At 40.4% G+C, this 14288-nt stretch overlaps 2 protein-coding genes across 2 annotated transcripts in view; one reads left to right on the forward strand and one right to left on the reverse strand.

Annotated features, from left to right (window-relative positions):
• The first annotated feature begins 289 nt into the window (after nucleotides 1-289).
• On the forward strand, nucleotides 290-8426 carry c1h16orf87 (chromosome 1 C16orf87 homolog). Its single transcript, XM_020080345.2, has 4 exons — nucleotides 290-601; nucleotides 3245-3338; nucleotides 4193-4372; nucleotides 6820-8426. Exons 1-4 carry the CDS (start codon nucleotides 536-538, stop codon nucleotides 6936-6938), a joined length of 459 nt encoding a protein of 152 aa, XP_019935904.1. The 5' UTR covers nucleotides 290-535; the 3' UTR covers nucleotides 6939-8426.
• Nucleotides 8427-10929: 2503 nt separating this feature from the next.
• Nucleotides 10930-14288, reverse strand: part of LOC109625114 (plakophilin-3-like) — a 40009-nt gene continuing 36650 nt past the window's right edge. The window contains exon 13 of the mRNA XM_020080211.2: nucleotides 10930-13387. Within this exon, the coding sequence (XP_019935770.2) occupies nucleotides 13346-13387 (42 nt within the window). The 3' untranslated portion in view covers nucleotides 10930-13345. The remainder of the gene's footprint in view (nucleotides 13388-14288) is intronic.

A 14288-nucleotide genomic window follows, 5' to 3' on the forward strand; every position in this document is an offset into this window, starting at 1 on the left:
ACACACAACTCGAGACCTATGGACAGAAATGTGTTTGATTTCACTATGGACACTGTAGTAATACGATATTTATTCTCTCAGAGTATCGCTGTGTGTGGGTACAGGTCTGGACGCAGGACAACACATGGCCTCAAACCCTGCTGTGGTCACACGTCAGTGCTGAGCAGTGTGATCATTACTATTATCATCTCATATTTGTATGTGGGATGTTTCTCTCGTGATCGCAACACGAGGACCGAACCTGAGTGTGAAAACTGCCGTGATTTGGTTTCCCGCACGGGCCGTGAACGCGGCTCAGCGGGAGCGAGTGCGCATGCCCGCAGCCTGAGTGAAATAATAGTGTAGCGTGTCTCAGATATGAGCTGATTTACAGGTTAGCCGTCAACAAGCGTCGTCTCCCCGCGTGTGTCCGCCTCTGCGTGCGTCCTGCCGGGCCGTGGACGTCGGGACGAGCCGCGGAGCACCGTGCGCGAGCCAGCAGACACAACTTCCAGCTCGCGTAGAAGTGTCGGCGCGCCGCCGCAGGAAACGGACTATGTCGGCTAATAAAACAAAGAAAGTCAAAATGGCTACTAAATCTTGTCCAGAGTGCGACCAACAGGTGAGAGAGCGAGCGTCCCTGCTCGTGGGGGGGGGGGATGTGGTGTGGATCGTTAAAGGTGCTCATGGCTGCTCGGACGGAAATGGAGGGTTCAGTATCGGAGACCTGAGGCTCAGCAACTTACTGCTGCTCCGCTCAGCCCCTGTCTCTCTCCCTGCAACACAGCCAGACGCACTGTTGTGACCCTCTGCTGCCCAGCACATGCAATGCTTGCATTTGATACATTGCACATTTGTAACATGTTGAATGAATCGCCAGATTGAAAAAAATGTCTGGGTGCAATCTGCCACCAATGGCTTGAAGTAGTCAGCTATCGTGGAGATTTAAAACCTGAGGTGTATTGCTGTACATTATCTTTTCAGACACTTCCTATATATTAACCAGAAAGTCACACGTGCAATTGTCCATGACAAGTGGATAAATGATGTTGAAGATGGAACCAGGAACTGAAATAATATAAGTGTACCTCTGACTAGCAAATGTGTCAGGTGAACAATCTTAATGATGGTTGTAATAGTTCTGAGGAGGATGTTATTATTGTTGTGTTTTTAAGGTTTAATACATCGCTTTAAACTGCAATTCAAACATCGAAGCAGGTATATGTGAGTAAATGTCAATAGTTGTGCCTCCTGATGGAGTTGCATAATCTGGCATATGTGTTAGGTATTGTCTCTTTAGTCAAAGCCTGTGTGGGGTGATAACCCAATCAGAGGTTGTTCTTATTGTTGTTGTGTACAGTAGACCTACTGTGTCTCTTCCACGTGTGTGGTTCAGAGTAGCATTTTATTGAATCATGGCCCAAAGCAACAAACAAAAGTTTGAACTAGAATAACACTCAGAGCTCATACCTCCGCCAAGGTCCAACAGTCCCCTTACATTCAATCAACCTGCACCAAAATGGACACAACAAACAGAGAGGGGTGACAACACAACCTCCCTGGCAGAGGTAACAGAACATGCGTTTAGCCTGAACATCAGGAGAGAAATATTGCCATCTCTTCTAGAGCTGCTCCTGCTCCTATCAGTGCTCTGTGGATACATGGACTGTTGGCAGCCATCTATTTTCACAGAAGTTTCTTAGAAATGATTGTCACAAACTTCTGTGCAAGGTCAGAAAGCTGCTCCTCGACTGACAGAGCTCAGACTCACAGGGCGATATACAACTACACACGGGCTGCAGAGGTTGGAAGTGGCCGAGTTCGGAGGCAGCAAACATTTCGTGTTGCATTACCTGTTTTTCCTCACCTGTTCCAACTAAACCAGCAATGGGGCTTCACTTCCACTTCATGTTTTCTTAGTTGTGCAAATAGGAGAGGGGATCCAGCTTTGAACCCTCCCCAATCTTTCATTCTTGACACAACTATTTCTGACATCTGTCATGAACAAGCTGAGTGCAGCACTATGAAGGCCTTTCAGAGGAGACGTTCTGAAAATATGCTCAGACTTTACCTGAAATGATGTCCCTATCATTTTGCCTTCCACTGTGGCTCTTCAGAACCGGTGTATGAACTTGTTCTGTTTGAGGTTAATCAGACACAAGGGATGCTTTTGCATCTACCTTGATCGGTCTGGACCTTCGCACGATGTAGTGTTTTAACGGACAGGAAGTTCATATTCAAACTGTTGTTGTGTACTACGTCTGAAGTTGGTCATACTGATATCAAAACCATAATGATATTACAGTGGCAATGAAATCAAAATGAAGTTGGCAATTTTTTTTTCTCCATTCATTCGGATAGACGTAGCCCACAAAGGTGATTGACGACAGGACGTATGCATGTCAGACAAAATGAACAGATTAGCATGGCACTTGGTCGAAGGGAAGATTCAGTTAGTGTGGATCCAGGATTTTTATTTTCCAGTTTCAGCTACATTGCAAAACAGGGTGTGTTTCAACATATTCAGAGGTATGAGCTCTACTGAGGGCCTTTCTAGTATTACAGTTGTTTTCTTTGAGTGTATGGTGTTGATGTGGATGAGATGTCTAAATGTATATCACATAACAGCACAGGGTCTGGAAAGAAATCCAATGTGTAGTGTTCGTGTGCCCCTGAGTGTGGGACATTTCTGAGTGGTATTAACAGCTGGAAAACCACCAGTGCAAAAGCATTTTGTTATTCTAATGAACCTTGAACTTGCTCGGGTTGGAACAGAGAGCCTCATCAAGCAGAGTATAAACTAATCAGCAGCTCTCTGCAGAGAATTAAAACTCGAGTTAGATCATTGACTGCAGTAATCATTGCGTCTGTGTTGTTAGCTGCATTGTATTTTTGTGTGACTGTGTTTATAATGGAGCTCAAGCTGGTAATGGTTTGAAGTGCAAAACATAATTTGGGCCAGTCACTAAGATCAGAATTAAACACTTAAATCACAAATCCTTTCTTTCTCGGATAGCCAACAATTTTCTATCAATTCTTTCTGATGAAGTGTATGTAAGAAACTATGGCAACACTTTAACTCTGCTACAGTAGGCTAGTACAAAACTGCCCAGGAGTCTAAGGAACATAATGTTGAAATCCCCTGGATGATACTGCTCCGCATGTATCTGCATGTATAATTTAACTGGTGGAAAATCCCTGTCTTCTGTATGTGCAGAACGTCACAGAGATTAAATCTTAATGTTTCCTGTTTGTTTCTCCCAAGATTCCAGTTGCGTGCAAATCCTGCCCGTGTGGGTATGTGTTTATTAGCAGAAAACTGCTAAATGCCAAGTTAGAGCGCTCTCCAGCCATAGCAGGTAAGACTCAGCTGGAACAAAGCTCTTTATTATGTCGGCAAATTCAGTTTGACTTTGTGTGAAAACCACTTGCTTCATTATTCTAGTGTGTGGCTGTAAGAAAGTTTATTACATTTTTCTAGTGCTGTCATCTGTGTAGTGTTAATTCATATATAATGATCCCTGCACTGCACTTTATAAGCACATAATTCCTGGTTTTGATGATGATGCTTCTGATGTAGAGCAAACTGCTACTTTCACAAAAACACATTTGTAGTTAAATAGAACAACACAGAGTTAACAAGGCCACACCGTGTTTCTTCATACTGGTGAGAGAGGCAGACTGATGTCTCTACTGAACTCGACATGACACAAAACTGAACAATATGGGCCGTGTGGGCGACACGTGCTGCAGGACTCAGTGTTCTTCTCATTATCATTGGTCTTTATAACTCAGACTGTGTGTTTTGTTGTCACACATGCACACACACATATACAGCTCTGCACTTTATTAGGAACACCATACTAATACTGTGTGCATCCTCCCCTGCTCTTGTCAATTCTTCATAATATCAATTTCACAAGATGTTATAAAAAAAAAACCCTTCCCATTGTATTACATAACGCTAATGTTTGCTTTGAAGTGATAGAATGCTCACGTTAGCTGTTGTCTAATGGTTGCTAATGAGCTAACAAATATGTAGATGACAAAATTCAATTTTATTTGTATGGCGCCATAATATACATTATCTCAAGGCACTTTACAGCTGATGCCTCACTTTAAACAAAATCGCGTGATCTCTGCAGCAGGGTTAATTTCTGACACCGTGCCTCCGTCTGTCTGTTTCTTTCATTAACCATATTTTCCTCTTTAGAGATGCGGGACTTAAAACGTAGGAGGACGGAGCGCATTCGCAGAGAGCGGATCGACTCTCCTCTAACCAGTGACATGGAGAACAGGAGACGATCCCGAACCAACAGCCAGTCAGATCCAATCCGCAGGGGCCGGGGCAGACCAAAAACAGTGGGGCTGAAGAAACAGGAAGAGGAGAAAGGTGATATCAGTGTTAGCTAAACTTATTAAATTCATCATGTCATGTTAGTGAGCATTTCCCCCATGTTAAGCTTAAAGCCTCTCTGCTTAGCTGTGTGATGAAAATATAAAAGATACCTGTGTCTTTCAGGCTGGTAAGATAAGAGGGAGTCTGGAGCCAGGAGTGGTCTGACTGCATTTTATGGCTTTCATACCATCACAGTATTATCTCTGTCATCATTACTGAATGTCAGAGAGATCAACAATGGTACATTTATAATGCTCAGTAGTGGAAGTAGAAGGTACCAGTTGAGGATAATATTTGATTGGAATTTGTGGCTAAAACTTGAATAATAAGTGAGAATATACATCACTCCGGCAGAGTTTTTTAAAGTTGATCTTAAAAATGTTTGATTGAAATCTCACAGGTTGCTTTATAGATCTTAAACATAATCAATGACACTGACAAAAAGACATAAACAACGTGTTACTATACATTTAGGTGTCTTACTTTCAACCATCACCTTGCTCTTATAGACCATGTGTACGACTGGTCTCAAGAATGCACAACGTTTGGTGACACAGGTTAAATCAAAAGTCAGGTTTTTGTGTTTATGCATTGTTCATACGTCTGACCACTGGTTCTCTCCACTCTGGACAGTTCACTTGCTTATATTACTTGTTGTGCTCTCTTCATAATTGTCCTCTGTGTGGTGTTCTCTTCCTGAACATTATTCTTGTGTGAAAGTCTGTCTCCATGCTTGTAAAACAGAAATGTGTTGTGTACTTTGAGGTTGTGCTGGGAGTTAGTGCAGAGGACAAGTTAGGATTGTGTCCCAGCCCCTGCAGTCATGGAATTTTACATGTAACTATAACTGCTGCCTGTACTAAACTTTGCGAACTAGTCAGTAAAGATGCCACACACCCAGTTCAAGTTCATGCAGATCTACAATGTTAGGTATGAGCCAAATTCTCCTGCTGACGTGGGAACAACTGATGTTCCACTCCAGTCCACCAGGTGGCGGTAATGCAGAAAACATGGAGGAGATCTGTTTGTCATGATTTAGCTCTTTGAAAATGAGATAATTGAGTTAAAGGTCCAGTGTGTAAGATTTAGGTGAAAGGGAAATTAATGTAGAATAATCCTCATGATGTTTTCACTAGTTCATTTCATCTAAATTGTATGAATTGTAGTTTTCTTTACCCCAGAAAAGTCCTTTATATTTAAATACTTTATATTTACATGGAGGGGACCCTCTCTACGGAGGCTGCCATGTTTTTTACATCAGTCCAGACTGAACAAACTAAACACCTTTTGAGTTTTTATTACAACTGAAGCTACCACAGGTTCTCTCTCATGTTTGGAAGGAGAGGGTGAGGTGAGGGGTGATCAGCTGCAACATGCAACTTCAACACTAGATCTCACTAAATTCTACACACTGTACCTTTAATGCTGGTACAGAGACGATCATGAGAAATAAAGTGTATTTAAAACACCTGACATGGCGGACTTACAGTGATGAAACATATTTTACAAGCTGTTACAGAGATTGTCTGAAATAAAATAGTAGGAAACAGTTATTCTGTATCTTCATTGCTCAAGAAGCCTCTGTATTCTGTATGAATTGTTTATGTAGATGCAGCTCAGATTACCAACGTGTATTCCACCAAGTAGAATTGGGTCCTTTAATTTTTTGTCACATGTTGTGTCATTGGCAAAAGCCTCCTGCAGACTCTAGTGTATGTTTAGTGTCTCTCGTCCATAGGAGTTTTCAGTACTGTCTGACAGGATTCTTGTGTGTAAAAGAGGTTGGTTGTGTTTTCAGTCTGTTGTGAGGCCTTTTTTTTTACATTTTTCTTATTTGTTTCAAACTTTATATACTCAGACCACATCCATGTGACAGAAGTAGCTCCACTTTTAGTTCCAGACTTCATCTTTCGTCTTTACTGTTCAGAATGACCACATTCTGTGTCACATTCACTCTCCTCCATGTGTGTTTGTGTTGCCTTCAAGTAAATTCCCTTCTTGCATCAGTGCTGTGGGGAAGAACATCAAGTGCGGTCCAAACGTCTGAATTTATTGTAGTTAGTATTTCTTTACAGAACACCCACTCAGCCCACAGTGATTGTTCCGAGCCAGTAAAACCAAGCTGTTGGTGTTTTGTTCAAGCTGGTTTAGCTCCTGCAGTTTTAGCTTGTGATCCTCCTAGTCACTTTATTTTGCTTCCTCAAAAACAGCTGCTGCCACGACTGCTGATCCTTTTGATAACCAGGCCACAACACTGGCCTCCACCTGTCACTTTCACTTCTCATTGTGTATTTGCCTCCATGTCCTTAATTCCCCCTGTAATGTACTTTTCTGTGTCACGCTAGTTGAAGTAGGTTCATTTTGATCTGTGTGATCATAGTTAAAGATAATATCACATAAATACATTTTCTGTGACTGACTGTGTTTTCTTACGTTCACAGAGAAACAAGAGAAGGAAGTGGATATTTACGCTGGTCTCTCTGATGAGAAGGCCTTCGTGTTTTCTGTGGCCTTGGCTGAGATCAACCGCAAGATCCTGGGTCAGAAACTCATATTATAGATGAAACCCTGAAAAACTGCGAAACCCAGCACACAGGACCTACTGTAGTAAATCTATCAAAGAGGACGACCAAAGAGGACAGAACTGGATGGAGCTAAACTTCGACGTGCTTCACTTGGATGATGATGAAGACGATGGATTTTTTTTTAAAGGGATTAAAAACATACTGTCATCAATTCCTGCTATGTGCAGTACACTGCATGTGTTTAGTACATATAGGTATAGACTCTGTCAGGTCACTTTATTTAAGATGAATTTCTCCTCATTGTGAGTGCTGATGTTTAAAGTCAGAGACTGTGATGTTCTGCTGATGTAGTGAATGACTTGATGAGCCACAGCAGAATGCCATATATAATTGTATAATGTGATAATATCACAGTATACTGTATGTATTATAAACACACCATACAACCTGAATAGGGCGGGCTGTCTGGACTCAAACATCATTCTTTACAGTGTTTTAAAATCATCCCATCTTAGTGTTTTTAATTCATTTGAAATAAACATAACATCAACTTTTACTTGTCAACAGAATGAACAGTTTTCAAGAGACCAACAGTGGAATATTATTTATACATTAAGCAGAAAAAGAATCTATGAAGTAAAATACTGAATACTAAACTTGATCTACATGTATGGCTCATCCTAAACCTATTGATAAAGTTTATTGAAAGGGCTATGAAAGGTTTGTACTTAACAAGTAGTTCAGTGGCCAAGAGATGCTTTATATTTCGCAAGAGACGTAACCACCGACTTCTGTACGCCTGCCTTAGTTTTAAGAAAATTATTTTGCACAAAGCAGTTTTAAATCTACTTTTTAGTCTGGCTTGCGTTCCGGTTTAGTTTCATCTCAGGGTAAGGGGCTTGTGGTCCAAAATGAACAGAACACACTGTCTGGTTCTGTGAGTCAAATCCAGTTGGGCATATGGAGAACTGTGAATAAAAGGAAAGGCGATAAAACAACTATCTACAATCAAGCCAACCTCATGATTCCATTTGGATTCTAAAATCTCTTGAAGTAGGAGCCTGATATGACTCAGAGAAGAAAGATATTGGTTTTGGGAATGGCACCATGTTACCCACGCCACCCAGCACATCATAAGCAGTCTAGTCATCTACACAGGGCTTTGAAAAATAACTCAACTAATAGTTTGTTTAACTTGTAAAGAGCTGAGATTATCCATTTAGACCAAATATGTCACACCACTTAGTAACCAACTCAATAACTGCAAGACCCACAATTTCATCTCAAAAATGTTAAAATATAAATTCTTGTCAATAATATTAAGCCTCTACAGCAGGACGTATTTTCACATTTAGTCCCTGAATGTATCACAGGTCATTATTTAATATTTTTGTCATGGTTTTCGTTGTATATATAACATGTAAACCACAACTTTAACTTTCTTTTGTTGAACACTTCAGTAATATGGTGAATATACTCTCACTTGGAGATAATGTGGTCAATAAAGTTTTCTTAAAAGAAAATGGAGGTTGTTTGGTGTGAGTGTTGGCTAATTCATTGTGGTGTGGTACAGTCCATTCTTATAGGCTGGACACTAAGACAGGAAGCAGGTCACAGTAGTGACTAAAGCTACATCTGCTAACCATCTATCGGGTCTGAGTTTGAGATGAATTGCTCTGGTCGGCCAGTGATTTAAACATTGTTGTTATTTCCTCTGACTTCCTCTTCCTTACAGGATAAATAATCATCATGATAATAATAAAATGTATGCATTTAGCAATTTTCACAACACCACAATGTTTTATTTATTTATACTGCACATTTTCTTGTCATTGATGTACAGCAATATTTAAATACAATTCCTATGAGGCTAAAAATTGTAGTCTTCTGTTAAATTAAATAGCATTACTACAAATACATTCTCAATAAAATATGTAATTTCATATTGATGATCATCATTTACATTTCTCATACTCCCTTTCCTCACAGAGGTGTCATGTCTGTCAGGTCCATTGTTAAATAATATATAGAAGCATGTGTGTTAAGATCTGCTTCTCTTAAGTGACTTTTTGGATTTGTTTTATTTTGATATCACTTGCCTTGTGTGACATCCTGTTTTTGGGATGTTTGACCCTGATGCTCCAGTCTCTCTCTCTCTGTCTGTTCAGCTCCTCAGTGTTTCTTCCTCATGCTGTTCTGTTGACCTGTTTTTTGATGATAGGTGAGAATGTGTGGTATCGGCTGCCTGCAATAAAAGTGGGGGTCTATCATATAACTACTTTTACCATGATGTTAGACACATTCTACAATGAAAAGTGCTGTGCCAACCGTGCAGAGGTATGATATACAGAATCTACCCACTCATTTCCCACAATGCCTCTGCATTTGTCAGTTATATCACGTTGGACTATACTTTACAAAGCAGGGGTTTGTACCATACCTGCATACAGGCAGAGGTGGACTGATTCCTTTAACTTTCAACCTGTGTGTTTAGCAAAGACCCTGCAGCTCCAGAGTTTGATGAAGGAAAGCACTGAATGTGCTCAAAGAAGGGAACAGGATGGATTGGACTGATAACTGTCAGGAAGGTCGTGATTTCTATTTTTAAAAAATGCTACTGGAAGGTCTTTCTTGCAAGGCTAAATGTTTTACTTTGTTTATCATTCAGTCCAGTCTAGATATAGGCCTTAATAAGATCAATGACTGTCCTTGAGTGGGATGTAAACTAATGGTAATGTGGGACTTCATTGCCTGTAGTAGCACTACCACGAGAGGGCAGCAAAGATCAGCATGAGCAGCCTCCCTCCATCCATTTGGTGTAGAAATGAAAAAGTCATACATTTAAATCTGGAATAGATGAGAACGTTAACATATAAACTCTTCATGGTGTGATTCGATTCCCTCCTTCTTAATTTGCGTAGCTGTTTGCTTTGCTGTTAATGTTGGAAATATAGTTGATTAAAGTTATCAGGTAACATACAACAGAACTTGTCATGCTCTAATATCCTAATCCTAATAAACAATGCTAATATTAATTGAATACTATGATGTTATTAGCTTCTTACACACAACTTAAAGGTGCTATATGTAAGTTCCTGACCATGGTTTCTTGTGGTGCTTGTGGTGCTCGTCACTTTCCGAGAGCTACAGCCCTTGGGTTATAATGTAATATGTCCTCTGAGCGGCATTACGTTGTCTTCAGGACAAATGCTGATTCCAGATGTTTTCTTGGATGCACGATAATATTGGCATCGGCCCAAAATGATTATTTCTGCTGATGTGACAAACCGATAAGATGACGCTTGGAATGAGACAAGATGAGTCCGTTTTTTTGGCTATACGCTTTACGTGGGATGTGATGACATGTAAGGCGCCATCATGTCGGTGAGCATAAAAGAGGCATTAACGTGTGTGGTGTGGAGGTTTTTTTAAAGTGTCAGAAAGGGATTGAAACTGGTTTGCTGCTCTTACCCATGTAGCACACAAGTACCTCAGTGCGTCCAGCACAATTGTTGACAGGCTGTCCTCCATGTCATAGACTAGAAGATGCTTTCTTTCATACAGAAAAATCTACCTCTCATACTTGACGTATAGGATATAAGCTTGTGTGACTCGTTTATTGGACTGAAAGGAGGGCTATCTTTTCACTAAGGACCGAAGCTGTTTAAATATTGTGCCCTTTTTTGGGTGTTTTTAGAATTCCACCTGGCTGTTACACAGTTCTCTGTAGCTCTTTGTGCAGCACTGATTGAACCTAGTTTGAAGTTTACAGTTTTCAGGATTTTATGACCCCATAAACTTTCCTTCAGAGCAGTGTACTGTAATAAAATGATTAGATTTGTATCTGGTATTTTAGTGCCCCCAATGCTGATCCTCAGGATCAGCTCAAGTCATTGCTGATATCCGTGAATATAAAAAACTCCTTTGTCCCAAACACATAATCTTTATACTGTTGTTAAACTGTCTAATAAAACATTTATTTATTATGTATTCAGCTTTACCTTCAGACAAACTGACAACAACAAATTTATTTCAATTCTGAGCACAAATTTTATGTTCCAAAAGGAAATGCTACAGACAATAAAGCCAGCCGTAAATCATCAAAGGGCTTGTTGAGATAAGACTCCCCTGGACCAGCCCGTCTTCATGAGGGCTGGACTGTGAGCTCTGAGATGACCTCTGCTCTCAACAGGCCAGGGATGATCCTCTCATCTACAGAAACACTGGAGCAAATTTCTATAAAAGTCATTGATTTGAAAAAACCTGTAGGGAATATTCAAACTCTAAAAGGTTACTTTCTTTAATGCGGTAAATTAGCACAACAACAAACTAACAACAGCATATGACCAGAAAACAAGTCTGCATATTTAGATTACAAAATTACAGACAGACAATAGATACATTTTAAAAAGCGATGGTAATTGAAACATGTTGCATATTCACACAAACCACCCTGTTCTCGCTAAACTACTTTATTATACACATCTACTCAGTACAGCTTGACATGCTTGATGCCCCAGATCTGAGGGGAAGAGAATGCATGTAAAAGTTCAACTATCAGCAACTATCAGCAGTCTAATGACACTTTAACATTCACTCGTGTTTGGTGATCTTTGCGTTTTTCCAAGACGTTTTTAAATCCATCTTGTATTTACTGCCCTCTTTTGGCCGCAATAGGCTATCGCCTCAGGAATTGCATCAAACAATTCATTTTGGTGGAAGTTTCTCGTGACAAAAGGCTGAAGCTTGTCAAGCTGTATTTCGTGGACATTTGCACATTGTGAACATTCACAATGTGCAAATGTCCACAAGAACAGGGATGTTTCAATGAATCAGTCAACCAATCAATCAAATCTTGTATAGCCCATATTCACAAATCATAATTTGTCTCATAAGTCTTAACAAGGTGCGACATCCTCTGCCCTAAACCCTCTCTGACATATGAATAGCAGTGGATAGATAGCACCGGTGTGCATGGGGGTAGTTGAGAATGTAGTAGGTTTTCCGGCTCTGCTCATCTAGCTGTATAATGCACCACACACCAATGGTGAGGTCATTTAGGTGCTTTGAGCTAAATGATAATACCAACATGCAAACAGGCTCCCAGTGACAATGATAACATGCTGATATTTATCAAATGCTTATGTCGATTATCTTAGTTTAGCATGTTGGCGCGGTAAGATTAGCTATTGAGGGCAAAGTACAGCTGAAATGTAGGGGTGGAAATTATGTCACTCACAAGAAGTTCACGTTTTGCCTAATGACTCCCAAAGTGTTTACAACAGCAAGAGAATGCATCACACAGCCAAACGTTCAGTGTTGCTAAACCAAACTCTATATTCAGTTCACCATAAAACTAGTTCATACAGTACAACCACTGTACACAGGGTCAGTTTCTCAGCAGCCGACCGTTTCCATCAGGTTATGATTGTTTCTGTTCTTTTAAAGAAAGTAATTGTAAATCACAGCCCAGCTGACAAGTGTTCTTAGAGCTTAATGAGGAGAGCTCCACTGTAAAAAGCTGCTGATTCAGTCAGTGACATGCTGAGCCCTCTTTGAAAAGTTTGATAGACATGTACTAGTTCTGCAGATGTTTGGTCATTAACCCCTGGACAAAGTAAAATGATGACCAGGACATTCTCAGAGTCAGGGGGCAGGACCAGGATCATTATTCAGAAACATCCACACTAATCTCCACATGTTTACAACAAACTGCATACACTGTTACTGCTCTGTGTAAATATATTTTCTGTTAATGTTAGTGATGCAGTGTTTAATTATACACATGAAAATAAATTGATTTAAAAAGAAAAACTCTTCCCTCAGTCTTGTTTTGGAGTCAAATTAATACTCCAAACAAGCAGGGGGCAGTATATTATGCAAAAAAAACCCACCCAGGACAAACCCTGACAAAACAGCTGGGCTGTTGTATCAGAAGCCGATGGCCCTCACCATCACACTGTGAGCACCTGTCATTCAGTTGTTAATCTTAGAAACCTTTTTGAACATTTTGATCTATTTTACATGTTTGCTCTTAATGATACAAAAATAAATGTCCATGTATATAATTTCTGGTTTGGGGGGTTTGTTTTGCACCTGGCATCTCCTCTGGGTGAAAATATGTTTTATTATATATGTGTTTTTAAAACTGTTATGCTAGCAATCAGCTCCGTCAATCCAAAACAAATAGAGTCAGTGTCGAAAATGCATCAGTCAAACCCTAGCACACACAATGCATATTTTGTGGGGTGAAACACCTAAAAGAGGGCAAACCTAAAGTACATGATTCCATTGTTTCCAGTCCAATTTTCTTTTCCTGTGTCTTTTCCTGTCAGTCACAATTCGATGAACTCCTCACTGAAGCCGTTCCTCTTCTTTTCCTCTCAGCCGCTGTCATCCAGAGGTCAGAAGCTCAGAAAGGAATCATGTGACATGTGGCAGTCTAGATGGTGACATCTGTGAAGTCCTGTCTGGTAAATCCTTTCTGAAAAACACAAAGCAACAACACAAATACTAGGTATGGTGGAAAAAAAATAAAAGAGTTGTTCCAAAGACTGATGCAGTGATTGGGTTAGACATTTGTGTCTTCTACCATTCCCTGCATTTTACTGTGCAGCACAGCACATCGAGTGAGAGAGACCTTCCCACTTTATACTTTTCACCTCTTTATTTGGGTCTTTAATCGTGTGCAGCTTATTTAAACGTCCAGTGTGTAAGATTTATGTGAAAGGGATCTAATGGCAGAAACTGAATGTAAAATAATGTATTGTGTAATCATCTTAATTTACCCTAAAATGATCTGTTGATAATTTGATAGTGAGAGAGAGCAACTACACTTTATAATCCCCCTGAAGAATTCCCTTTGTACTGCCACCTAGTGGTGACTAATGCCAGGAGCAGACACCTCCCACAAATAATCATTGCAGTCCTCTTCTCGGGGTTTACTCAGAACATGTCTTGTCAGTCTATCTTTTAAGATGAGGACACATTCATTTTGTAAAGAGAATCTCAAACAAAATAAGCTCATAGTTCACAGGAGAAAGATTTGCCCTGAGAGGAATGCTTTATTTTGCCTTTACTTTTTTTCTACACACAAAGGAATGTGACCTCTGCATGTAAGCCATCTGAGAGCAGTGGATACACCCCCCCCACACACACACACACACTAGGAGTGGTGGGTAGTTGCACCTGCAGTGCCCGGGGATCATTCACTGCCCTGCCCCCCCCCCCACACTGTCCCAGTCATTTCAGGGAATCAAACCGGTAACCTCTTATCCCAAGTTGCTTCTCTTACCTCTAGGCCACAGCTGACCCCACCGCAAAGCTCTTGGCAGCGTGTCCACTGGTTTTCGAAATGCTTTGGGGCCGTTTGTTTGTTCTGTGAC

Source organism: Paralichthys olivaceus, chromosome 1, assembly GCF_024713975.1.
Source record: "Paralichthys olivaceus isolate ysfri-2021 chromosome 1, ASM2471397v2, whole genome shotgun sequence".
Lineage (NCBI taxonomy): Eukaryota > Metazoa > Chordata > Actinopteri > Pleuronectiformes > Paralichthyidae > Paralichthys > Paralichthys olivaceus.

Coding starts and splice junctions, on each gene's coding strand:
- c1h16orf87 (XM_020080345.2), top strand. CDS start 536: ATGTCGGCTAATAAAACAAAGAAAGTCAAAATGGCTACTAAATCTTGT. Junction 602..3,244: donor GTCCAGAGTGCGACCAACAG/GTGAGAGAGCGA, acceptor GTTTCTCCCAAG/ATTCCAGTTGCGTGCAAATC. Junction 4,373..6,819: donor GAAACAGGAAGAGGAGAAAG/GTGATATCAGTG, acceptor TTACGTTCACAG/AGAAACAAGAGAAGGAAGTG.